Source organism: Monodon monoceros, unplaced genomic scaffold (genome assembly GCF_005190385.1).
Source record: "Monodon monoceros isolate NGI ecotype Baffin Bay Population unplaced genomic scaffold, NGI_Narwhal_1 Super_Scaffold_12, whole genome shotgun sequence".
Taxonomy (NCBI): domain Eukaryota; kingdom Metazoa; phylum Chordata; class Mammalia; order Artiodactyla; family Monodontidae; genus Monodon; species Monodon monoceros.
Window position 1 is genome coordinate 142,770,957 of NW_021703768.1, and position 27,908 is coordinate 142,798,864.

General features: G+C 42.7%; 1 protein-coding gene across 6 annotated transcripts in view; it reads left to right on the top strand.

Moving 5' to 3' along the window:
• The window catches only part of TENM2 (teneurin transmembrane protein 2), a 1,209,082-nt gene that overhangs the window by 672,088 nt on the left and 509,086 nt on the right, over positions 1 to 27,908 (top strand). The window contains exon 1 of one of the 6 annotated variants that reach the window (XM_029218187.1): positions 5,970 to 6,214. The exons of the other annotated variants lie outside the window; for them this stretch is intronic. Within the exon in view, the coding sequence (XP_029074020.1) occupies positions 6,070 to 6,214 (145 nt within the window). The 5' untranslated portion in view covers positions 5,970 to 6,069. Of the gene's footprint in view, positions 1 to 5,969; positions 6,215 to 27,908 lie in introns of those variants that run through there. 6 annotated transcript variants of the gene reach the window in all.

The window sequence follows — 27,908 nt, forward strand, 5'->3', positions numbered from 1 at the left end:
CTTTTTCACAGTTTCTTATAAAGCTTCTCTGGCTAATCCTTGTTACTTTCCAGTTGCCAGAAACCTTCAGTAATGTGATTATTTTTCCTTAAACATTTCTAGGATAAAAACATAGTTTTACCTTTTATAACCTCCACATCCCAGAGAATTCCTTTTTGAAAATGTACTACCCTATACTATTTACTACTGTGGTATTAGTTGTCTGTATATCTTCCAATTGCCTGTGGTCATTAACAGAAATTGTTCCCATTGGTCAGTATTTTCTTTTTCTATAATTCTTCTTTCTGGTAAGAAGAGTACATAGAATTCTCCCCACCCCAATTTAATAGTTAGATTAAATTATGTTATGGTATGTATTGAGAAGTTTTTGTAATTCCATTATGTGTCATTGACCCCTCTTTAAGGTGTTGTGTATAAAGACATTTCAATCTGTAAGAAACTGCTTGTTTTTCATTAAGATAAGAACAATTCACATTTTTGTATGTATATCTCCATTTTTTAAAGGAATCAAACCTAATGATATGGATTTCATTACATGTCTGTTGAAAATGAGTATTACTTTGACTGTAACAGCAGAGCAACTGAGGCAAAAGTGAAAAGAATTTGTTATTTAGGACAAAAAGTATACAAGGTATTTATATTAAGCACTGACATAAATAAGATATGATTCCTGTCTTTAAAAGACTTACACTTGAGTAGGTTAGGGCAAAAAGAATGTTCAGATATCCATAATTAGATGAACAGAAGGAAATAAAAGTTCAAGGGAAAGAAGGTGAGATTTATAAAGGCTGAGTAGGTCTACGAATTCAATGCTGAGTCCTATGACCCACATCTTCCAGGTCAGCATGGGAGGGGGGAGCAGCGCGGCGAGATCAGCCAGTGACGTGCATTAGCATTTGATATCTCTGTTTTTTGAGTGGGTATCTTTGCTTTTCACCCCGAATCTCTTAGACCATGTATATTAGATTTATAAGAAGATCAACACCTCCTGTTTTGAAGGAGGCAATTCGGGGGCAGATTTGGGAGCTGGAAGTGGCTCGATCCCTAGCTACATTGCCCATTCTGATAAAATCATCATCATCTTAATAGTCTCTCTTTTGCTTTGATCAGGTGTAGTAGACGCTGCCAAAAGTAACGGAGATGATTTTTTAAAGTGAAAAGGCATAAGGGGGTTCCTTGCAGGATTGGTTCATTATTCAGGGGGAGAGTTATCAGCGTCCCTGGAGAACTCTAAGGAAGGAGAGACTGCGCCTAGTGGCAAGTTGATTTACATGATAAACTGGCTGTAAAGCCCCTAACAGAGAACTGGCACAGAATAGGTGCTCAATGAACGTAAATCCTCCATCTCTCTTCCGCTGCTCCAGCAGGATGGCTTAGCCCTATGCTCTTATATGTTCCAGTTGGTGTTCCTGTAAATGTGCTTAGAGCTTCAAGGGCTGCAGTGACACCCGCGGGTTAAGGGGTCCGATTATCAGAGCAGCATCTTTCTCCTTGACTTCGAATGTACTGAGTAATTCTTGATGATAGCTTTGCCCTTGTCATCCAGCAACGGTCCTCTTCTTTTGACTCCAGCGTTCTCTGAAGTGTGAGTCTGATTATAAAGGGGATGAGTCCAGGTGTGCTATGTTTGTGGTGACCTAACATTTTCTGCTGGGATGATTGATATACCAAAGAGACAGTCAATCAAGAATGGACAACTGGGACTTTGAAACCACACTATGTTAAAGTAATATACCTACATTTTGATCCTTTCCCTAGACCTCTGGGAGTCTTTTGAATACTAAACTCATTAACCAGCCTGGGGCTTTTTTTTAGGTAAAAATGATGTGGGTGGCTGATTCGGCATTATGGTAAATTCTAACTGCCACCCCCTCCAGAAATATGTCTGGACAGATATTTTATTTCCAGGAGGGAGATAGAATTCCTCCTTCCGTGGCATGGCTCTGTAGAAGGTCTCTGAGAACTTAGGACTTAACATTTTCTGATATGACTATATCATATTCCACCAGTATTTCAGAAATTATGCTTTAGGAAAGTCTTAGAGAAAATTTATAGGATAGGACAGCAGTATGTAACATCAGGGGGGTCTGACTTGAATATGATATCAGGAAAGGCTTCCCTAAAGAACTGAACTGATTAATAGAAGGGGTTAGGGGAGGGAGGAGAGGAGGATGAGGTTCCTGGGGCAGAGAGAGGGAGCAGGAGAGAGGAGTGAAACAGATGGTAAGAAGTGGGGAAGGGCTTCCCTGGTGGCGCAGTGGTTGAGAGTTCGCCTGCCGATGCAGGGGACACGGGTTCGTGCCCCGGTCCGAGAAGATCCCACGTGCCGCGGAGCGGCCGGGCCCGTGAGCCATGGCCGCTGAGCCTGCGCGTCCGGAGCCTGTGCTCCGTGGGCAAGGTCCAGATCCAACACAGTTTTCTGGTCCATCTTAAAGGGATATGGACTCCATCCTCGGAAAACTGGGAAGCCAGCGAAGGATTTTGAAGAAGGGTCTGTCATGATCAGATTTGTCTTTAAAAGATCATTTTGCCTGCCATGTGGATAAAGAATTAGAGAGAGGAGCAAAAGTGATATTGAGAGAACCAACACGAGGTTGTCATACTGTGTAAGATGCAATGATGGCAGAGGACAGCATGATAATTTGTCCTTTTGCCTTGGAAGTTTACAATCTAGTAACGGACTGGAAATACGCACACAGACTATTACCATGAAATATGTAATGTGCCACAGGAATTATGCAAAGTAAAATGAGAAAAGGGAAAAGCCATTTTAGCAGAGAGAGTCAGGGGAATATCTTCTTACGTGTTGAACAGCCAATCCTGTGACCTGAGGTTTGTTTGTTTTGTTTTTTGCTTTTGTTGTTGTTGTTTTGATTTCAGTTGCAACTGCTTCCAGGATAAGAAACTGCTTTAAAAGTAGCATTCCCACTGTTTCGGTTGCTTTTAAAGCTACAACACAAACACATATTTTATATTCAGTTTCACATTATCTTTGTCAGACAGTAGAAAGCATGTTTTGGTTAATTTCCTTTTAGAAAGAAGTAAGTGAATTTCCCATTCCTTGTCCAGGTCATCTGTCTGTCAGTACAGTCAGGAAAAATTTAGAGACAAATCTCTTTGTAGAGGACATACTACTGCTGAATCAACAATACGGACGCACAAGCAAATGCAAATGAAAGGTATATGATGACTTTACCCTGAGAAATTTGAAAGAGATTGCAGGTTGAAAGACCTATATAACGTTCTCCTATAGCTCTTGGGGCCCCTTTCTGAAATACCCTTCTGAGACTCCGCTCTACTTATCATTCCTCACTTCCCACACCTGCATCCAGCTCTCTGTCAATGAGGATGGCCAGTCAGGTGCGCTGATTTGCTGTGATGGAAAAGCTGCCCAGTTCCACTGGTGAATCTCCTTTGAAAAGAAATAGGCTGGATTATACTGAGCTTATGAGAAGGAAAACTTTCAGTTGGTCATGTAGAGAGGCATTGGGAAAGTTCTTGTTCATGATTTCATGTTGGCTTAACTCTCAGTTCCGTCCATATGTGAGTTTGGGTAAGTCATTTAAGCTGCCTGAGTTTCTTTCGAAAAATAAGATGGTTATGCTGAATGATCACCCAGGTGTTTTGCAATCTTAGTTCCAGATATATATTTCCATCCAGGAGAGCTGTGAACTAATTTTCCAGAAGGTTCTTTAGGCTCAGGATAATTGCAAATGTTTAGTTATATGGGTCTGTGCCCAAGAGAGTGCTTGACTCTATGTATCTTTCATACTGATGTCAGAAGAAAGAGAAAGAGAATTCCTTTAGTCCTCTAGGTATCTGAAAAAGGCATTTGGGGCAAGAGGTGGCTCCTTGAATATGAATTTTGACTGTGCCTGGTGGTTTTGAAGATTGAAGAAACATCATATCTGGGCTAAGAAAAATAGTAGTCTCCCATAGTTTGCATTCTTAGACCACACCCAGAAAATTCTGTTCTATTTGATATGATGCAATTCAAAGATGCTGACAAATCTGAATCAAAGAAACATGATAAAGATGAAGAAAAATCTGGGAAATTTGCTATATAAGGAAAAGTTGTTAAAAATTGGAAAGGCTTGGTCTTTAAGACTTAGGGATACATTACAGCTGTCTCAAATATTGTGTAGAACTGTCAAGGGAAGAGAAATGAGACTTATCCTGGCTCTGCCTTTCCTATTAGGCCTGGGGTAAATCGATTGAAATTTTAGCCAGCTTAATTTGCACTCAGTGTGGAGAAGAAATTTCTGACAACACTAGCTAACCAAGAATGGAAGGTGACCTAGTTTCCCTTGTGTAGGGGAGTAATACGCAGGAGACTGGATATTAACAATAGTGATCAGAAGAGGCAGTGATTTAAGTGTTTTTGCATGTATTAACTCAGTCATAACACCTCTTTGAGGTAGCTTCTTTTATCATTCCAATAGTATGGATGGAGAAACTGAGGCACAGTATGGCTAAGCCACTTGCCTAATTTGTCACCTAATTAGTAGGTGACAAAGCTGGTATTTGAAACCGTGCAGTCTGATTGTAGAGTCCTCAGGCTTAACTGAGTTGCTATATTGCTTATAGATGGGCATCACTTAGAGAATCTGTGGATGGGATTTCTGCCCTGAGTTTCCAAGGAGGTGTTTGAAGAGTCCACCGGTAGCAGTGCATTCTGGGGTGGTACATAACACATTCAGAGGTGCCTTCCTGCACGTGCACCCAGAGCCCTTGGGGTTGAGGCTCCATGCCCAGTTGCTCCTTCTGCTGTAGGTACACATAGCCATTCAGTTGCCTTCCCCACACCATCTGGAGTTGGGCTTCGTTGTCTCTTGGTAGAATTGTCTTTGTCTTGCCACATCAATGTCATCCACTTCAGCCATACCATGACATTCCTTTAAGAAAAAAAAATCGAGGGCTTCCCTGGTGGCGCAGTGGTTGAGAGTCCGCCTGCCGATGCAGGGGACACGGGTTCGTGCCCCGGTCCGGGAAGATCCCACATGCCGCGGAGCGGCTGGGCCCGTGAGCCATGGCCGCTGAGCCTGCGCCGTCCGGAGCCTGTGCTCCACAGCGGGAGAGGCCACAACAGTGAGAGGCCCGCGTACCGCAAAAAAAAAAAAAAAAATCGAAAACATATCCAGAAACATTGCAAGAAAAAAAGCCCTGCTATCTGGGTGTACAGGCTACAGCTAGACCTTTCTTCCAGACATGATGGATAGCTGTTTGTCCTCTTCTCCCCCAGAGACTGCACCTTATATGTTTGAGAGATACCTTGCTTTCATCAGCCCTTTGACAGTTAGGAACCATAAGAAATGGCAAGTATTTTCTAGTTCGGAAAGAGAGAGAGAATCCCTTTCAGACTTGGTAAGACTTATCTAAAGGTAACTGACCAAGAAGGAGAGCTGACCCCACTTCATATACAGGTGCTTTAAAATAATTTGACAACAGGTAGTTAAAATGTAAGTATGCCATGCTGTCAATCACATTCTGTCTTTCTGCATTTGACACTTGTTTTACTTGAAGGAAGATGATACTGGAACATTTTATGGCATCCATCGACAAGAATGTGCACATGGTTTCAAATAAGGGTTTCCAGCCTTCTGAAACCAATTACTTCTACCTAAGTAGAAATGCCAAAGCAGAGATATGTCAGCAACTAAGAGAATAGTTGTTTGAAGTAATAATAAATACACCCAATGATGATGCCTCGAAACAACAGAAATTGTACACATACACACACACATGCACAAACCTTTTTAAGAGATATTTTTTAAAGTCTGTGTCAAACAATGTTAACCCAGAGAAATGCAGAAATGTCAGACATGGGCAGGACTTGCGGTTGGCATTTGGCTGCCAGCGGGGGAGGCGTCCTCCCACGCTAATTCCTCAGGAACCTCATGCTGTGTCTGTCTACAGGGAAGGGAGAAAAAAAGGGAGGTGGGGGAGAGCAGATACTGCCTCTGATGTTTTTCCTTCGCAGCTGGAGAAGGCCTCAGCTGTGCCAGGCTGGGACTGCTGGTGATTTTCTGTAGAGGGGACCACATAAGGAAGAGCAGCCCATCCCAGCTTATGCCAACGGTGACCCAGCCTCTCCTGATCGTCAGCGTGGCTGGCACAATTGAATGCAAGCCAGACTGCCTCTCATGGAGACGCGTCAGTGCCTCACCTCTGCCTGTGAGTCCTCTCCATGGGAAGGTTGTGATGGAGTCTCTGGGTGAGGATAAGGGAGGTGCATGCAGATGGGGCTTTGCAAGGACCTTTCCTAATTGACAGAGTAGTTGGCGCATTTCCTTTAAGCCTTCAGTGGGTATTGAGGGAAGGATGGGGGGCTTGGCAGTGACCCTGCTTTTGCCTGCAGCTCTCTAAGAGTAGCTGTGGATTCTTGTCACCGAATAGAATTTCCAATTCCTATCAAGCTATGGATCTGCAGTTTTTTCTGCTACCTTCGTGATGGCTGCCAGGTATGGCATCAGAAAACTATTCTGTGAACATAGATATAAAATGGGATTGATTAACTGCAAACATCTGTTAGGTCAAGCATCTTATGTCTATTGCCGAAATATTCCTTCAAGTGACTCTGTCTACATCTGTCACATTTCTTCACCCTCCAGAGACCTACTTGTGGTAGCTCTCTGTGCACTGATTGGCATTACCCTTGGCTGTAGTTCTGTGTTGAGGTATTTTACTTTTTTAAACATCTTTATTGGAGTACAATTGCTTTACACTGTTGTGTGAGTTGCTGCTGTATAACAAAGTGAATCAGCTATACGTATACATACATCCCCATATCCCGTCCTCTTGCGTCTCCCTCCCCCCTCCCTACCCCACCCCTCTAGGTGGACACAAAGCACCGAGCTGATCTCCCTGTGCTATGCGGCTGCTTCCCACTAGCTATCTGTTTTACGTTTGGTAGTGTATACAAGTCCATGCCACTCTGTCACTTCGTCCCAGCTTACCCTTCCCCGTCCCCGTATCCTCAGGTCCGTTGTCTATGTCTGCATCTTTATTCCCGTGCTGCCCCTAGGTTCTTCAGAACCATTTTTTTTTCTTAGATTACATATATATGTGTTAGCGTATGGTATTTGTTTTTCTCTTTCTGACTTACTTCACTCTGTATGACAGACTCTAGGTCCATCCACCTCACTACAAATAACTCAATTTTGTTTCTTTTTATGGCTGAGTAATATTCCATTGTATATATGTGCCACATCTTCTTTATCCATTCATCTGTCGATGGACACTTAGGTTGCTTCCACGTCCTGGCTATTGTAGATAGAGCTGCAATGAACATTGTGGTACATGACTCTTTTTGAGTGATGGTTTTCTCAGGGTATATGCCCAGTAGTGGGATTGCTGGGTCCTATGGTAGTTCTATTTTTAGTTTTTGAAGGAACCTCCTCCATACTGTTCTCCATAGTGGCTGTATCAATTTACATTCCCATCAGCAGTGCAACAGGGTTCCCTTTTCTCCACACCCTTGCCAGCATTTATTGTTTGTAGATTTTTTGGTGATGGCCATTCTGACTGGTGTGAGGTTGAAGCATTTTTAAAAACAGGCAAAAAGAGAGCGGAAATGATTCATTCTATTAACCGAACTTTTCTTCAAAACATGGATGATTCTTGCGATCTGTATTGATATTTAGTGTGCTGAACAGATTTTTAAGAAACTCCTGGTGTGTTCTGCTACAGGCGCTGGGTCTGTTGACACATCTTCAGGTGTACTATTTGCCTTCAAAGGGCACACTGCTGTCACGGCAATTAAAATAGAGTAATAATAATCCCTTGCATTTCAGGGCAATTTATGTTTTACAGAGTTCTTTTACTCATTTTATCGAATTGATCTCACTTGATCATTACATCAACCCTGTGTGGTAGGTATTACAATTTTTATTAGCTCCATTTTGTGAAGGAGGAAACTAATGGCAAAGGACTCATCCAAGGTCATACAACTGAGAAGTGGATGTGTTGGTACTTAACTCCTCATCTCAGGCTTTTGTTTTCTTATGCAAATGACCTGTAGGTGGTAGAGACACAACCACACAAATACAGGTTCCCAATTCCATACTTGCCTAACATATATTTGCCATTTTCCTTGTGTGGCCCACTGCTTGCTCTGCAGGCCACAGTAAGGACAGTGTGGAGTAGAACAAGTTCAATTTGAGTGTGCGATGCCTTCCCTTTCCTGCTGCACACATGCGTACACACGCGTGCCGCATGTGCACGCACTCTGCTCCCTGGGTTTAGGGGCCCTGAGATGCTGTGAATTTCCTGTCATTTAAAAAGCAAATCATTACTAAGTCTGATGGAGGGTTAATATTCACTATCATGACTCTAGAGAAAACAGAAGGCCGATTCTGTAATAGTGTGATTTCATTGACAGTTGAGTAGAAGGGATCAGGGAGAGCTGGGGGAAACACCAACATCCTTCACATCATCACACATCAGGTCCTTCCACGTTCGAGAACAAGCAAGTGTGCCCCCAGCAGCCAGGGAGGGCAGACGCCCTCGTGGAGCTTAGCACTCTGTTGAAAACTGGCCAGCCAGAGACCTTGAGAGCTAAGACCCGCGCATGAAGTATCTAGGGACACTTTCTTTTTTTTTTTTTTTCTTTGGCTGCACTGCGCAGCATGTGGGATCTTAGCTCCCCAACCAGGGATCGAACCTGTGCCCCCTGCGGTGGAAGCGCAGTGTCCTAACCGCTGGATCGCCAGGGAGGTCCCTAGGAACACTTTCTAATGGCTACCTGGATGAGCCTCACTGGATTCAGGCGGATACAATTCCCTCCTCCCACCCCTCCCTTCCCCCAACCAAGGCCCTGCTTCCCAACATCCGCATTCAGGCCCCACAGCAGGTGTCCACTGGCTCTTTGTCAGAACACAGGGATGGGACTTGAACTGTCATGACACAGGCTCCCATGAAAAGGGAGGCATCTCTTTTCAGGTTTACCAAGTATGCTTGGCAGTACTTTCTTCGGCAGAAAGAGGGCGAGGGATTTTGCGTGACATTATTTCCTTTGTCGGGACAATTTCATATTGTCAAGCTGCCTTCTTAGATCATTGAATAGTGCCCCGGTTACTTTCTAGAACAGACAGATGCCCTCCCACCTCAGCCACCGTCTGCCTTCGTGCTTTCATCCACGCGCACGTGCAGAAGTGACACAGAACATCGCCAGAGTTGGCCTGGTGAGGGCTGCCTTTTCAACTTTCTTTTTGAAGTCATTCTGGAAAATCTCTTGAGACATAGGTGGAGGGTGGATTCATCAAATCTTTAAAATGTCAGAGCTGGAAGGCAGCATAAATTGCATGTGGTCCAACTGTCTCATTATAATGATGAAGAAATCAAGTCCCAGGGAGGTTGAGATTTGTCCCAGTTTATCATGATAATGACTGTGTTCCATATCTTGCATGTGTCCTTCACGTGCCCCTCCATCTTTCAAGACCTCGCTCTCTGTCCTGAAAGCTGACCACATAGGCTGCACTGTGGTCGCCCTTGTCCCCTGGCTGCCAACTGTTTACTCAGTGGGAAGAGATCAGAGGGTGGAGGGAAGGGGGGCAGGGTACTTATCACCAGCTTCCTCTTTGTCATAGGGCCACGAGCTGGCTGTTTCCCTGTCCCCGAGATGCCAACCCTCTCAGGGGGCCCTCTCCATATAGTTTTCTCTTTCTGGTTCCCCTCGTCACTCCCTCCCCTTGACCCTTCACAATGCCGGCAACTTCCCTCTTTGGCTTGCCCGAGAGCACTGCACCAACCCTTCTGTTATCCCTGATCCCCGACCACAACTTTTAAAATAGTCCACTGAATAAGCTTTCCTCACTTTACCCAGTTTGTGTGTCATCTGCTTTCAGGCTGTGACCTTGACTGACATAGTAACAGCTGGAGCTAAAACTACAGCCCAGCTGGTTCTCCCTCTTCTGACCCCTACCCTGTTAGTCCTTACACCATACTTCGTTTATTATGGATAGCTTAATACTTTGCATAAATACATAATCTCTTATAAATGCATATTGCTAGTCACTATGAAAAGTATTAGCATTCAGTGGTTAAACGCATGTGTTCAGAGTCTTGGGTTCAAATCTCGGTTCTGCCACTTACTAGGTGTTTCTTAACTAGCAAGTTGCTTGACCTCTCTGTGTCTCAGTATTCTCGTTCATAACTAAAAGGCTATGGTGAAGATTAAATGATACCAGTGCATTCAGAGGACTTAGTACACATAAGTGTTCAATATGGAGCGCTCATAAGTGCCCAGCACATGGTAAGTGTTCTGTAAATGTTAGGTTTTACTAGCGTTTGCTCTTTGTCAGGACTCAGTTTCTGTACATGGAAACATTTATTAGGACTCTAATTCTGTAAGTGGAAAATGTGCAGATTTTCCCGAGCCTTGCACAGTGTCATAAAATTTCATGAGGACGAAGTCGTTAGTTCCCAGGAACGCCGAAGAGTGATGGGGAAGCGACGGGGAGGTGCTGATGAGTGGGGATGTGAGTCATGGGGCTGCGAGGACCGACGGAACAGGAATGCAGACAGTGCCCTGACGGACAAGCCTAGATTTGCCCGGAAGCTGTGCTCTGCCTGGCGGGGATGGGAATCATCTCCCTTCCGGCAGGGTGGGTGTCACTTCCCAGCTGGCAGACCCGAGGGGAGATCGTGGAATCTGTTGCTTGAGAGAGACAGTCATGAGCCTGGAGTTTCCTGCAACAATCAAGATACAAGGGCTGGTTTCCAAAGATGCCGATGAGTCCCCACCTGGAGACAGGATTTCTTTAGTTTCAGGGTGTGAAATAAAGCATTGGGTTCTTTTTCCGAAACAGTAGATTTTGTTTTTCGGAGACTTATGCTTCCTTTGGAATTGTTGAATATTCAGAAATGTGAAATGGGTTATATTTGAGTGTGGCCGTCCAGAGAGAAGAGTTGTGCGTATTTGGAGAGAGGGACTGGCCCATCCTAAGCTACCTAATCAAGTAGAACGTGAGGCGGGCTCCTCCCCGATTAAAACTCCGTGTGGTGCATTTTCTCCTGGTCTCCCCAGAGGTGTGGTAAGTCCTGGCTTCCCTTACTTGCGTACAGTGTCTTCTCTCCTATCATTAAATAGGAGCCTGGGACATGCCTCTGGAAGAAGAGGAAATAAAGTCATCCCATCTTCTATTGCCCAGTGACAACCCTCTGTTATTACTTTATGTCAGACAAGCAGAGAGTTGAATACCCTTTTGGAGACTGTAGGAACCTAGGAGGAAGTCCACGCTGTACTGTCTCTGCGAGTGGGTCCAAACATCCTACTCAGGCAGCCGGGGCTCCTCCCACTTGTCCCGTTTTTCCCTTTTCTCCTTTGACTAGGATTTTGATTTCTGGTCCAGAAGGTCATTAACCCTGGAGCCGACAGTCAGATTGCATTGAGGCTGCCCTAAGCGCCCTTGATGGAGTGACTTGTAAATAAATGTCAGTCCCTAGTGCGTGTGCTCCCCCCCGTAGCTGGCCCCTTGTTGCTCTGTCCACCCAGTGTGTCCACACTCCCGCCCAGCAAGGCACCCACTGAGCGCCTCTGTGGCACCGTGTCCAGGACTGTCTGTGACTAAGATAGTGAGTGAATGCATCCTCCTTTCTCAACTTGCTGCTGTATCTCTTTTCAGTCTTTTTTTTTTTTTAAGGAACTTTGTCAGTGAGTCCTGTCCCGAATATGCTATGTAAAAGTAAATCACTCTGTCTCCTACCCAGCCCTCTCACTCTCAATCCCCTTTACCTCGTTGTATTTTTTTTCTTTCTTTTTTTGTGTGTGTTCATGGTACTTCTGAGTTTCTGACATGCTGTGTAGTTATTTATTATGTTACGGTTTCTTTGCCTCTACCCACAGATATGTAAGCACCACCAGGGCAGGAAACTTGGTCTATTTTGTTCAAAAATATATCCCATGGGCTCAGAATGGTGCCTGGTACATGGTAGGTTCTCTGCCAGTGTTTTGCAGAATGAATGACTAACCAAGCGTCTCCAAAGAGGCCACTCCAAGAGATTCCTTAACTCTAGAAAAAGGCCCAATGCTGTGTTTTTCTCCACCTTGAAGACTGTGAACTGCTATTAGGAAAAATCACTCAAAAATCAGATTCTATGAAAATGTTAGTATCAAGGCAAAAGAGAAATTTGTCTTCATAACTGATACATGTTTCAGCTTTCGATTATTAACAAATTGAAGGCACAAGGTTAAAATCCCCAAGTAGTACACGACCCCACAAAATGCCCTGCCAGCCTCTGATTAAGGCCCAATGGCCTGACGTGAGGCATCAGAATCTATCCCAGGGCCCTCTGCGGAAACTGGCATCTCCACTTAGCTTCCTGAGTTTCCCAACAGCTGTTCTGAGCTCAGGCCCTTGACATTCCCCCTCCCACCACAGAGGCATCCAAGGATGATCATATATCCGCTGGGCCAGAGATAGAGAGAGAGTGCCAGAAGGGCCACATCTAACAACATCACTGATTAGAAAAGTTTCATCAACTTTGAATCATCAGTATGCTTGCACCAATGAGCTGAGGGCTGCAGGAATCAGCTGTGTGGCTGGAAAGAATTAAGCAGATGCGGAAGCACCGCCTGACTTGGGGCTAGCCTGAGGAACACGTAGTTCTTGATTCTCAGATGGCTTTTTGGAAGGGAATCAAAGTGACTAATTTTCCATCTCCTCTCTCACACACACAGACGCACACAGTGTGCGTGCGTGCATACACAGATCTAAGGTAGCCTACAGATGAACTAAGAATCTGAGCAGCTTTTTAGGAGGGAAAAAACCTCCTCCTGCCACATCCCCAAACACCCATATTTCTCCTTTTAGGTGTGGGAGAACTTAATAAGCGCGTCTATGATCTGTTTTTCATCTGCATAACACATTCGAGCTTCTTTATCAGGTAGAAGAAATTCCACTAAAGATCAACAAGAATGCATAATGTTTGCAATGGCCAATCATTTTCTCAGAGCTGCTTCCCTCCCCTTCTTATCTTCGTGTGTTTCTTTTGCCTATGTGAGGCCCTCTGGGATTTAAGTTGGTGCCCCAATCTGCACGGTTTGGGTTGTCAACGGGCAATCGTAAGGTTAGGGATGAAAAGCCGATTTTAGATACTTTCTTAGTATTGATCTCTGTTTATCAGAAAGGCTTTTGCTGTGCTGCTTCACTTCTGTGCTTAGGCAAAGGCTTTGACAGATTTACTGCCACAGCGTTTTCAATCTATTATAAAGTAGCATCAGCATTCAGGGTGCCGTTTCCCTTTCTCTGACCCAGTTTTAAAAACATCCAACTCAAGGTGCTTCATTGAGTTTACATAGAGGTTGCAAAGCAATCAGAATTCCTCCTACAGTCGTTACCACAAGAATTGCTCTAAGGCCCCTGTATCTTGCCCTCCAAAAGCTGCTGTCTTTTGGTGTAAAGAATGACTGCCACGCAGGAAATACTTTACCAAAATCCAATTGAACTGTCAGAGTTTTTTTTTTTTTTTTTTTCCCCTTCCTCCCTTGATTCCTTTTCCATTATCACCGATTTTCTAGTTTGTAAAGTCCACGTTCACACTTTCTCTCTGGCCTGCCTTCTCCCTGCAGAGCAATTCCAGAAACCAGTTCTGTGGCCCTAACGCACACGCTATTAAATATTGGCGCTCCAAGTCGCAAGAGTTTATTCCAACTCTCTCGTTGAAGGCAGCCCATGCAAGGCTTACTGCTTAGAGAAAAATATGGTCTAAGCACGTGAATGCTTTAAAAGATCTTTCTGAAAAGTGCTTCTTGAGGTAGATTGGTTTGTGTTCCATCCTGTCTGCTGTGTTCATTTTCTCTCTCACCTACACAAGCCATAGAAAGCACAGCTTTTACCAACAGCTTTTCCCAGCTCCCAAGTCAATGTCATTGTGTTCTTTCCATTAGATTCTTTATGCTGAGTGTTTGAAATGGCAGCCTCCGAGCTCCCAAGTGATCAGCAAATGTCAAGTGTCCCCAAGCACAGAAACCAGCTGAGATACTAAGGCACTGCAGGCTGAAGGAGGATTGTATTATTTTTGTTAGGTTTCTGGTGGGATGGGGAATAGGGAGAAAAGGCGGGGTTGCGGGGCGGCGGGGGGGAGAAGATGCCTCACACAGACACAAACACATCATCTTCAATCGCTCAGCATCTTTCAGTAAACAAAGTCATGCTAGCACCAAATCTGGAGGCAGTTTGCTAACTTCATTACCAGCCTTGCCTGGAACAAATGGTAACTGGCAGTGGGTACTTCTAACTTTTCATGAATTCGTTTTAATACCTGGAATGATTCTCCCATGTAGGCTGAACTTCCCCTCACTTTGAATTGTCTGTTTACTTTAATGAAGCCTTCCCTAGCTCTCCAACGTGTTGAGCTTGACAAGCGTTAATTTACAGAGAGCACTTTTTTTTCCTTTTCTTACTTTTTTTTTTTTTCTTTTTTACTTTAGCCCTTTCATGCTTGCAAGGCAAAGAAGCCAGTGAACAGCTGACAAGCAGTACATTGTTAATCCGGGCTTTCTAGGGGAGAAAGGTGACTTGACCAATGAAAGTCTGAATTTCCAAGCTCTTCCTGCTGGTGGTCTACGTTGTGTCTCTTTACTTTGGCTTCTTAAAATAGGCACCTTCAGATAGGGTCTGGCCAAGAGAGAGATGCTGGGAAATTCTCAATTTCACATTCCTGCTGCTGTGGCAAAAAAGAAAAAAAATCGTAGTTGAGGGTAAATTTGAGAGACTGCTGAGTCTTTCTTCCACTTCTTGTAACTCCAGTTTGACGCTCCAAGCTGCTATTTGCTTTTTTCTGTCTCCGTCCAGATTTTACTTCTCCCAGGAAATTTTCAGTGACCACCCCTCCCCATGCCACCCACAGTTAAGTAAGGTTCCTCTTCCCTGCTCTCATGGCACCATCTGTTTTTTTCCATCACAGTGCTTCTTATATCCTATTTAAATTAATTTAGCAATTTAATTTAAATTGTCTCGATTGTCAGCGCTCCAAGGAGTGAGATGCTGTCTCACCCTTTGTCAGATCCCACCTGGCAAAGAGCAGCTTCCCAAGAAGTAGACTTCTGTGGGATGTGATTTGTAAGCCTTGTGATCTGGAAGCCAGAAAGAGCAATCACTCTTGCCTCTGTGTTTCAGGCAGTCCACTGAGTCACGTGTGGCAAATAAGCCTACCTTTTTAGAAATAAATAGAGCACATTCCTAAGCAGAACGGGGGCACTGGGAGACTGTGGGCCATGAGGATTGCCTCTTCCCCAGGCTGTCACCCTCATGCAGAGGAGATCAGGGCCAGGATGCATATTTATGATCTCTGGTTGAATGTGCCTTCTCTACCTGCCCATGGGGAGCTCTCCCACGAGTCTCCCCTCCACCAGCCGCACTTCCCTGCTTTGATGGATGGAGCTGACTGGGCAAGTTGCTATGCTGATGAACTGCTCAGCTACCTGAGCACATGTTCCAGGGAGATCTCCAGGGATAAACCACATTTTAGAGAAGGCTTCATCCACAGCCTGGGGTGAGCCTTTTAGCCCTGAGCTAGCGGAGTTGCTGGGGTAAAGAAGATAAAAGACTACAGTTATCGCGCTCACTTTTTAGCAACCCCGGTGCCTGTCCTTGGGCTAGAAGGAAGCCTTACTGCATTTTTCTCTCCTCCCAGAAAGTTATTCAAATTGAGCCCTCGAGGTCTGGGTGTCACTGTGCTCATTGAAAGAGGGAAACCAAGAAGCTGAACTGAAAGCACTTAAAGGCAGGATGCATTACCTTAAAATATGCAGATGGAAAACTGACATTATTGTCAATGTCGGAAGTCACCTTTCTGAGTAAACATTCACCTCTGGGCAAATGCGGGGCTGTGTTTCTTTCCGTTTACAAATGACAGTATGCAAATGCAGGGGGGTTGTGCCCCAGAACTCGGAGTTGTCTTCTTTCATCTATCCGTAATGAGGAACATGCAGGAATCTGTCAAAAACGGGCTTGATTTGTTCCTTCTGAATAGAGGGGATTTCAGCAGCATTAAATCTGCCAGTTGGTTTTGTGCCTAAGTATTACATCAGTCTCTTGTATGATCTTGCATCCTGTGTAAAATGCAATATTGGGGCCTAATGGGCAGGATTAACAAGAGCTGGGAAGCCATAAATGAAAGTTTCTTGTTTCTAGAGAACAAGTTAGAGCTTTTATATTATCTGCCGCGGAGTTCGGTGAATTTAAATATATCTCTTGGGCTTTGGTAATATTCGTGTTAATGTCAAAATTGATCCCATTGTTATTGAGACGTGTGGTTTTTTTCAGGCTGAAGACCCATAGTGCCTGTTGCCAGGGCTGATGAATATCTGAGTGGGATAGGTTCCTTCCATCCTTTTCCCAGAACTAAGTGAGGTTATCATTGGTGCCTGCTACCAACTTGTGTCTGTAGGTTTGCCTTTTCCTGTAGTTCACTCATAAACTTAACTGACATTTTTTTGAGTACCTACTATGTGCCAGACACTCTACTTGACTCTGGGGATGAAACAGTGAACAGCAAGATCTGGGCTCTTCCCCCATAGGATTCCTACTTAGATATGGAGAGAAACAATAAAGTAAACACACAAGCAAAAAATTATAATTGCGCACTGACATCAGTGCGCCATGGGAAAAGAGGATGAGAAGAGAGGGAATTATGGGGAGGGAAACCACTAGATCTGTTGGGGACAAGACAATATTTAAGCTGCGACAGAAAGGACGAGGCCAAGCCAGCCTTGAAGACGGAGGGGGAAAGAGCTTTCAACACAAAAGAATAGTATGTGCAAAGATCCTAAACTGGGGAAGAGCGCGGGATGTTTGAAGAATTAAATGGAGATGAGCACGTCTAGTGCAAAACAAGAAGGCAGCGTGGGATGAGACGGAATTAAAGAGGCTTCTGCAGAGAATAGATCATACAGGGCCTTGTAGCCATGGAAGGAGTTTACCATTTTATCCTAAGTGCAGTTAGAAGCCACGAAAGAGTGTTTCTTAGTTCACTTTATATCTTTTAAATCTATATTTTCACACCTATTAGGATGGTTATTATTATTTTTTAAAACGGCAAGGCTGAGGAGAAATTGGAACCCTTATGCGTAGCTAATGGGAATATAAAACTGTATAGTACTTGTACAAAACAGTGTGGCAATTCCTCCAAATATTAAACATAGAATAAGCGTAGGATCCAGGGATTCCACTTCTGAGTATATTCCTAAAAGAATTAAAAGCAAGAACTCAAACAGGTATTTGTACACCCATGTTTGCAGCAGCATTATTCACAATTACCGAAAGGTGGAGATAAACCGATTGTCCATTGACAGATGAAAGGATAAGCAAACTGGGATATATACATATAGTGGAAGGGTATTCAGGCTTAAAAAAGGAAACTCTGACACATGCCTCAGTATATGAACCTTGAAGACATTATGCTAAGAGAAATAAGCCAGATACAGAAAATAAGGATCATATATTCCTACTTAATATGAGGTACCTAAAGTAGTCAAATTCATAGAGACAGAAAGTACAGTGGTGATTGCTGGGGGAAGTGGGGGCGGGCGGGGAGGGAATGAGGAGTTACTGTTTAATGGGTATGGAATTTCCATTGAAAAGGTGTCAAAGTTCGGGAGATGGATGGTGACGATGGTTGTACGACACTGGGAATGTACTTAAAGCCACTTAATTGTACACTTAAAAAGGATTAAGATGGTAAATTTTATGTGTTATATATTTTACCATCATTTTAAAATGCTTTGAAAACTCCCACACTATTTTATGCTAGCTAGAAGCGCAAGAGGAACAGTAGGGAAGACAGATAATTGCTCCAGTCCAGTATTAAGACAATGGTGGTCCAGTGGCAATAGAGATGCAGAGGATCAGTGGATCTGAGACACATATTAAAGGGAAAAAGCTACAGGACTTTACTGATGGATAACATCACAGTTCTTTATAGTTTGACCTAAGACACACTTGAAGCTTTTAGACCACACTTATGGGGGGAGGGGGGGCGGGTAAAGACTGGCAGAATCCCTTTGACTGGCAGATGTGTTTAAGCTTGACATCTTGGTGTATGACAAGGAAAGCTTTATTTTTAAACCTTTCAGTAGTCTTGGATGGAGTATGGGAGCTATTGCTGTTGACATGTGAATATTTGCATGCACTGCCACACAGCAGTCATATGCTCTGTGTGAACACGGCTTGTCTTGTGATTTGCAGGGATAACTAGCATGTGGCTGGAGTTGTTCACTCCCTTCCTTATTAGTAATGCACGTCTTCCATTAGCATATGCAACTAACTACTCCCTTTCCCCTGTGTAGTGTTGACATTCATTGTAATGATTTATTATCCAAGCTAAATAACCCTCAATGTGAAACAACAAACATGACTGTGTTTGTGTTTTCCATTTGTTTTCTCTTTCTTGCTTCCGCCTAAGTAGATATTTCTTTACGTGATAATTACATGGTGCAGAAACAAACAATTGGAAAGCCCACTAGAAAGATTATGAATGTGGTTTATATTTTTTTTGATTGAAAATCTATGCCATTTTAGTGGCATCCCACATAAGTGACTTGGAATTTTAAAATTATTAGATTATTAAGATGTTTGTTATGAGCAAACACTCCATATAAGATTTAATGATCTATGAAAGGGCCACATTTGGGCTTCTCATGGAGCCTCTGAAGACCCCAGGAGTCTTGTTTTTTTTGTTTGGAATGTTTCTGGAATGGTCTGGACTATGAGGTTATAAAATGGTAGAGAGCATTGGCTGGGGAGCTCAGCAGTTCCACTGCCTGAGTCATATCCCAGCCACTGACCGGCTGTGTAACCTTAGGTGATGTACTTAAGCTCCCTGAACGTCAGTGTTATCTTCTATAAAATGGGGCAATAGCCATACCTATCTCCAGAGGTCCTTGTGATGATTGAGATACTAAATGTGAAGCCTTTGGAACAGTGCCTTAGAATAAATGCTCAATAAATATTAGCTCTTATTATCATCAGCGAATTGCAAACTGTACGCCCATGAGAAAGACATTATGAAACTAAATGTATGTAGAGACATAATATAAAAAGATAGAGAAATAGACTGGTGGTTGCCAAGGGGGAGGGGTTGGGGGTCAGGGAGTTTGGGATGAGCAGGTGTAAGCTGTCATACATAGGATGGGTAAACAACACGGTCCTACTTTGTAGCATGAGGAACTATATTCAATATCCAGTGATAAACAATAATGGAAAAGAATATTAAAAAAGCATGTATATCTATGTATAGCTGAATCACTTCACTGTACAGCAGAAATTAACACAACATTGTAAATCAACTATACGTCCTTAAAAAAATTTTAAAAAAAGAGAAATAGATACACTGAGGTCATTATTGTGTGACTATGTATGTATGACAGTGAAATTAATGTGAGGAATGCTTTAGAGTTTATGGTGTGCTTGGAGTCCATGATAAAGATTTAACAGGATTTTACCCTGTACGACAGAGATTAGAAATCTTGGTCCGTAACTAGTTTGATGTTATTGCAAAGGCACATCCTCACCCACTGTGGTTACTCTGTTTCTTATTAGATTTGTTGCCCATTTTATTCACAGTGACCCCTCTTCACGTCATTCTGGACATTGGAGACTATTCATTGGCTCACGATAGTTTCAATAACTTAACATTACAGAAAACTAATTGTATTGTATTTCATCCAGTTAAAGCTACCTTACCTGGCTTACTATGGGCAATTCTGTTTTCTAAAGAAGAAGAAACACTAATTTTTGGTTGAGCTGCAGCTTAAAAACCTAAGCAGGTTATTCTTGCCGCAGACTTTTCCCCAATAGAAAATTGTTATTGATATTTTGTAAGTATATTCCGTTCAAAGGTAAAAGGCTGTTTCCACTTGCCATTTTTCTAATGATTTTTTTTCCTACACTGTGTCTGCAAGTCAACACTCCTGGGCTCAATTAAAATATGTATTTAGCCACTGGATTTGCAGAGAGATGATCAAACTTGAATACTAATACCTGGGCTATTGCCTATGAATACTAGGATGGCGCACGTTGAGGGATGGCTTTCAAGACAGTGGCCAGTGAAACCAGGATGTGTGGCACTGATTACGGCACAGCACACACGTACAGCTGGATTTGGCTGAGTTTTGCAGCAAACACAGAGCGTTGCTCATTAAAATCACAATTCGACTGAGATTACGCCCACTCTCAATCATATGAATTATGGGAAATTTCAAAACCACCAAAACTATGCCACTTTCTACCTTCCCAGTGCCTAGCGGTCCCACAGGACAGGCGTTAGTTTTTCCTAACCTCTGCTCTGAAGACCTAACACATAGCATCATGATAGCAACGGATACTTGTGGAGTTCTTACTGTGTGTAAAGCCCTTAGCTCCTAGCTGAGGATGGAATGATGACCCAAGGCAGGCACAGCCCCTGTTTCTTGGAGCTTCCATTCTAGGGATCAAGGAAGAGGTGATGTAGTCACCTTCTGAGAATTACAGAAGGTTTCCCTGAAAAGGTGCCGATTGGGCAGAACCATGGAGGCTTAATGACTAGGAATGAGTATCTCAGGCAAGAGAAGCAAGGTGCATATGGCCGTGTGGCAAGTGCGGGCGTTGCCAGGTGGGGAACTGGGAGAAGTGCTGGGTGTCTGGAGCCAGGAAAAGCAAGGTCCAGAATAATTCTGGAGAAGTGCTAAGGACCAGTCCACCTAGCCCACGTTAGGAGTTGTGTCGTGACTTCTTAGACCAACTTAGGACAATAGTAGGTACTGTTGATACCATCTTCCCAGTGCTTTGGCAAATTAAAGCTTAAAGTGGTGAAAAAAACCTCCTTCCTCAGCTAGGAAGTGGCATATGGAGGATGTAAACCATAGCCTGAGCTTCTAATCACCCTATTATAGTTCCTCTGTAAGATGCTTCCCAAATATTTTCATGGGGTTTTGACTCACAGTGTCAACGTGGTCTTTCTATAGAATCTGGTACTTAAGTCTGCCATTGGTTTGGTTGGCATCAGAAAGAAACTACGCCAACTGCTGGTAAACTAAACAGAGTACACAGATGAACACAACCGCTGTTATGTTTACACCAAATCCTGGGTCTCCGAGCCTCAGGGGGAGGCTTAAAAATTAGGGCTTGAGTGCAGTTAGTCCCCTTGGGCAGCACGGTGGGGCAGAGAGGATCGTATAGCTTTCTTAGCTGAGAACAACTTGTGAAGTCCAAAAAAAGGAGTTTAAAGAGAGCAAAATTAGTGTTATGTTAAAAAAGGGTTACAATGTATTTAAGGAATGAAAATAAGCCTCTGAGGTTACATACAAAGAGGAGAAAAGAAAAGCGAAGGGGAGGGGAGGGAAAGGAACAAGAGAGAGGGGGAGGGGAGGGGAAGAGAGAAGAGAAACATTGCTATATTATAAATCGGCTTCAGTCATATTCTCTCCCTCTCCCTCTCTCCCCGCCCCCCTCCTTCCCTCCCTCCTCCCCTACCCTCACCTTCTGCTTTGAAGCTGAACTCTTGATAGATTAGCCCACCACTAAAGAAAACGCCCTATTTTACATGTGCAAGCTTGGTAATTGCTGCAGAAAGATACTGAGTGGCTCATAATATTCATATAGTCAGATTAGTTTTGAATCCTACCTCAGTGGAGGATGTTGGAGTAATCCAATTCACGCCTGTTTACCTTGTCTGTGTGGGCACTTCTTTTTCCCAATCATTTCATCCTTTCCATTGGCCTCAGTGGGTGCTATCAACAAAGAGATCCCAGTATCTCTGAGAACAAGTCGATTACCAGACCAGAAAGAAAAGGAATAGACTTAAATGTTTGAAGAGGAGTGGGTTCTTGATTTTTTTTTTTTTTTTTTTTTTTTTTGCTTTCTTGGTAACGGTTGAAACAACCCTGAGACTCTCCACCCGAGGCTACGGAAATTTTGTTGGGCAGTTATATCTCAATTCAGAGACAACTGTCTCCTGACCAATCCACTGTGAGCTTTGAACATATGGCTGTGTCTGATTTCACCAGGGAGAGTTTTGTAAGATCTCTATTCGAGGGAGCAGCCACTACACAGATGAGTGATACACTCCTGGAATTAATTATTGCTTGCCAAGTTTGAGGGCTGATCCACTCTAAGCCCAGAAATAAGAACTCATCTTAAAGCTGAAATAGTTTTTGATCACCTGGGTCCAGCTCGCCTTCGTAGACCCTCTAACCTGACGCCATGTGTACTTTGCTATTAATGGTAGGCTTTGAACTCCTTAGTTTGAATTTCACTTTCTAATCATAGATATATGAAGACAGTAGGGGCCATGCATTCCCTGGGCCTGATAATTAAGAGCAAGCCTACCTTGCAACTCCAGGCTTCCTTTTTTTTCTGTGAAGGCTGCCTTTCTTCCTGAAATGAAAGTGGCATTTCAACCATCTGGCATAGGCTGCTGTCAATAAAGGAATCCAGTCACATCTTACCCATGTTATTTTGCGTGAGTAATGAGCTTAGTCTTTATAAATAAATATGTGCTCCCTAGAATATAGGAGTGGCCTCCAGAGTTGCTGATCTTTCCTAAAATGAATACTACTTGAACAAATAACATATCCAAAAAAAAAAAAATCCTAATAATTGCTGGAATCTAATGGGAAAAAGGAGCCTGGATTACTGGTGATAGCTGCCTGTCAGTCTTGGAAATCTACCTAAAGGCATGTCAGCTGTGTAAAGTTTTCTCCAGACCAGGGTTTCACTGTCAGGCCATCTCACTTAGGGCTTGATTAGCTTTTTTTTTTTTAGGCAGCGTGGCTCTCTACTCTTTTGGACATTATCCCAGCGGGCATTCTCCTAGGTTTCCCTGGGGAAAGGGTACAGGCCAACTTCTCTCATTTTGTGTTAGGACTTTGAAGTTAGGACGTTTTCAATTACCTACCAGACCTGGTGTTCTCTCCGAGTAAAACACCAAGTGTCAGACCCACTTGTCTGCAGTCCTAACATTAAAAGCGCCCTATTAATAATTTGTTGCATGTAGATGGCCACGGTGCCAAGTTTAAGCACCTCCAATAGGCAGGTTTGCATGTTAAATAGAATCAGTATCCTATTAACCAGAAGAATGAATAAAACTATTCTCCATTTTCTATATGTTTAACCTCTTTGAAACTACTGACAGGTCTTTTATTTTGGAAGTATATTTTACAGGGGAGAAGACTTCCTAAATATGATTTAATTCTTTTCTTCCCTCCAGAGAAACAGGATTTAAAATTTGTGCTTGTCCCCTACAGAAAAGGCTCAACCAAACAGAATCAAAATATCACAGCGGTGGAAAAAACAAAAAAAATGCTGTATTGTTTCAGAGTCCAGATCTGTCTCTTGTGATAAAGATATTTAAATCCTCACTATTCACAGGTACAAGCCAATCTGAGCCAGGGACTATATTGAAATGATAGAAAGCTTTCAAGTTGATTTCTGTGTGTGCTCCATGGTTGGAAATTCTGTTGGAGGAATATGGTTAGACTATTTTGACAATTTTTAACCTGCTTAAGTTGGATTTTTTAAAGTGCACAAATTGATGTTCTGCCTACTTGGAGAATGTTTTAAAGATACCAAGACTTCAAAGAAAAACAGAGTAAATCAGATGCAAACATCCCTGTATCCATCCTAGCAAAATTAGTTTAGGATTTCCCAGGGCAATGCTAAATTAGAATGACGCTCAGACATGAGGGCGAGTACCACTGGTAATCATGTTTTCTTTCATTGTGGGGGGGGGGACTGAGAAAAGGAAAGCTATTTTTACATCTTGTGAGAAACACTAAATGACATCAACTTCATAATTATCTTTCAAGGGTGCCATTGAGAATTCACAGTGTTCCTGCCACTGTCATGGAGAATTGTGTCAATTTCTGACCCATTGGAATTTGGGGTGTCAGGGGGCCTTTCTTACTCTCCCTGTTCTTTGCTGCCTTCCTATTTGATCATCAGATATCTTTCTTTTTTCTTTTCTTTTTTTTTTTTTTTTGAACTGCAGGGTAAATTAGGTCTCAAAAACAGCAACGTATGTTAGATACGATATGAGCTCTAGAAGCTGAAAGCATTTTTTTTTTTAAATGAAGCCAGAGAGATGGAGTGATCTGCTTGATAATAAAGCTTAGCTTTAATGCCAGCTCCATGCTGTTACAGCATATTACTAAACAGCAAGAAATGTGGCACAGATGTTGTGGCGGCCATATTTTACACCATCCAAAAGGTCATGTCGCTTGTTATTACATTCAGAATCAATACTAAGTGAGCGTTCCAAATTTCAGCTGTCAGTTGAATTTATTGCTGCAAACCAAAGCTGAAGGGTTCTCCACTGTGATTCAAGCAAACTAACAAATTAACTAATATAAGGGCATGCCTAGAAGAAGCAGGTGACCCACATGCCCGCAGCAAAAGCTGAGTTCTTACATAGCTGTGAGAAAGGGCTGCCCCGGATGCCAATCACAAACAATTGTCACCTCAATATTTTACAAAGAAAAAAAGGAAGGAAGGTTCATAGATTCTCAGGTGGATGAGATATGCTAAGGGCAGCTTCTTTACATAAAGCGTGAGATAACACATATCTCTCAGACAGTGTTCAGGATGGCTAGCACACCTTGCAGATGGCTTGACCTGCCTTGCCAAATTTGCCCAGAGGTCAGGTCGCCTAACCTTACTCCATAGTTGTCTTTAAACCTAGACGTGGAAACGCTAAACCAGGTGCAAATTATGCTGTATTCTTCATCGTGCCATTTATCGTCTCAACAGGGACATCAGGGATAATCTTTCTTAGCAGTAGTCAGCTCTAGAAAGTGTATAAAAATATCTGACAGATGGATATCCATTCAGTTAGTACATGGACACCCACAGTTGCCTAATACGGTTCATTAAAGGGAACGGGGAATTCCAAGTTACTGAGAAGGAACTGGAGGCATTATCCTATTATCCAGCCATCAGATCAAGAGTCTCAGAAGTGCCATACCAATGTATTCTGCACAGAACGGTTGGTGAGAAAGTAGAGGACTGTTGGCAGTAGTCTGCAAGCCTGTGAGTCCACGTACCCATGATTTTCTCTGAAAGTCTTTCTAAAACCTATCCTCAACTGTGTATGTCCGTGATACAGTCTCACCAGTGCATCTGTTGAGAGGATGAATGTTGCCCAATTAGCAAGTGGTCCAGAGGGTGTGCTGGGGCTTCTGCAGGATGTGAGATCTCACAAGGCCACCCCACCAGGAGCAGTGAGCGGGAGGAAACCAGGTTGTACGGTCCCTTGGCAGATGGAACTTCTCTCCTGAGGATTTCCAACTCTTGGTGGTAGAAAATCTCCTGAGATTGTGGATGCATTGGTAAGCTTCCAAACTGCTGGTAACTAAGAAGTAGGTTTAACTGGGGCCCTCAGATACTTTCTTGACAAACGTGGTACTCATTTTTGGTTATTCTCGCTCAGTCTGCCTTCTGTTACAAATGCAAGTAATGATTTTTAATTGACTTTACTAGGAGTGTTCAGGAAAAATATCTGTAATTCTAGTAAATAAGTACTTGAGTCAAGGACTATTCATTATTCAAGATTCAATAAACATTTTTTTGAGTACCTACTCTGGGCACAGTCTATGTTCAGTGCTCTGGGATAAAAAGATGAACAAGACATGGTTCCTATTCTCAGGGACTGGGAGAGAAACAGATGTATTTAAGTAAGTATAATGCAGTGTAGCAGTACCGTTGCTTAAATTGTTTTACCTTTTGACCCAGCAAGTTTATTTCTAGGAATTTATCCAAAGAAACAGTGTGCAAAATTATGGTTAAATGGATATTAGTTGTATCGTGGTGATGGATAGCTAAGTAGATGCTCAGTGACTATTTGTTGCATAAATAAATATTATGAACTACCCATAAGAGCAGAAATGGGAAATTCTAAGTGTAATAAAGAGAATTCGCTGAAGATGACATCTACAAAATACAAGATTTTGGAGGAATTTTAAATTTTGTGAAGAATACTTTATAGCCTGGGAAAGATTTCTCAATTTATTGTTTAATGAAAGTGCTTACAAACAAATATGTGTAGTATGATTTTGGTTTTGTGGAAAGAAAAAAAATACAGAAGAAAAACATTCATATGCTATATGACCAAACCAACTGATTGATGGGTTAACTAAAAGAGTAAAGCAATGAGTCATAAAAATCAATCCATACACATCTAAATAGTTTGTTTCAACTTAAAATATAGAAAAGTATTTTTTCCCACTAATCCTAAACTACACTGATCTTAAGGGGCAAGGCTAGGCTTTTTCTTTGAGTGTGAAATTGTTTCTTTCTTGCATAAACTACTCCCATTATGCAGTCTGTATGATTTACTATTTCAGTTCTTTAAAGTGAAGCCAGAAATCAGATGGCTTGCAAAGAAGTCTGAATCCTGAATCCTTCTAGATGTTTACATGTTCCCCAACAATTTTTTCCAGTTGTATCCATACCTAATTTGACAGCATTGTTTGTAGCAATTTGCATGCATTGAGTTTTTTCAAAGCACTGAACTTAAGAAAATGCTTTGTGTTTACACCATTTTATTGGTTCGTGCTATATTTAACTGAATTGTGAAATTAGATTAAAATACAACTGGCGTAAATAGGTTTGAGAACAAACACAATTTGAAGGAGCAGAAGGGAGAAGGTTATTAGAGAGTAGCCTGCAAGCTGCACGCTGTGGATATGCTTGTGTGTTTTACGGAGGGTACGCAGAGTATGGGCTAATCCAGCAAACCACTCACTCAAGTGAAAGTTGACTAGGGGAGCTTCAGGTGCATACGTTAGTCAGAAGACAAAAGCAAATGACCAGAAGAATAGAAACCACAGTGTTAATAGTGCTTATCTCTGGAAGGGGACATTATGATACATTTGTATTATTTTTCTCCTTTTCTGTATTATTCAAACTCTTCACGATGAATACGCATTCTCTTATTAGCAGACAAATTACTCATTCAATTAATTTTTAAATAAATATTAAAGATAAAAGATGCAGTGTGCCTTGCACTGGGCTATATGATGCAATCAGTGTTTGAGAGGTAGTATGACAGATTTGTTAGCAGGACTGTCTTTACACTTGGGCTCCCTGGCTTTGAATCTCAGATCTGCCACTTTTTACATGTATACCTGTGAGAAAGTTCACTGCAAACCCAGTTTCTGTAACTGCAAAACAGACATAATAGTAATAGCATCCAACAGCCAGGTTGTTGTGAAGATCAGATAAAGAATATCAAGACCTAAAAAACTTCATGATACAAAGGACTTACGTATTAGCTAGTCTTGTTTCACTATTATTTTTCGTATGTCAAGGGGCCAAATTTCTCAATTGTGAGCCAAACTGAGCCTGTTATTCAAAGAAAAATGCAAGTAAACAAATGATTAAGTGAGCGCACAAGCATTTGTCTTGATGCTGTGGGAGACGGGTTGGCAAACTGCAACCCATGGCCCAAATCTGACCTACCGCCCATTTTTGTAAATAAGGTTTTCTGGGAACACTGCCACGCCGCTGATTTATGTATTGTCTGTGGTCGCTTCCACGCTCCAGCACACAGAGTTGAGTAGCTGTGGTAGAGACCACATGGACCGGAAAAGCTGAAATATTTACTCTCTGGTTTTTTATGGAAGACGTTTGCCCACCCCCTGCTGTAGGGAATTCATCGAGTATCCTTATGAGTCGGAGTAAAAAGAGAAGGTCTTGTGAGCTAGAAGGAGGGTGGACCAAAGGGATACTGAGAGGTGTGTCCAAATGATGTGTGCAAGGAATCTGCTGAAGCCAATAAGAAGTATGGAAGGATAGGCTCCGAAAATAAATTAGAGTAGACCAATGTGAAGATCTCTGTTCACAGCAGCGACGATGCTTAGGTCTAGTGTGTTGGGCCACAGTCTGTTGATCAGGACAAACATAACATGGCTTCAAGGAGATTATCTGATGGTG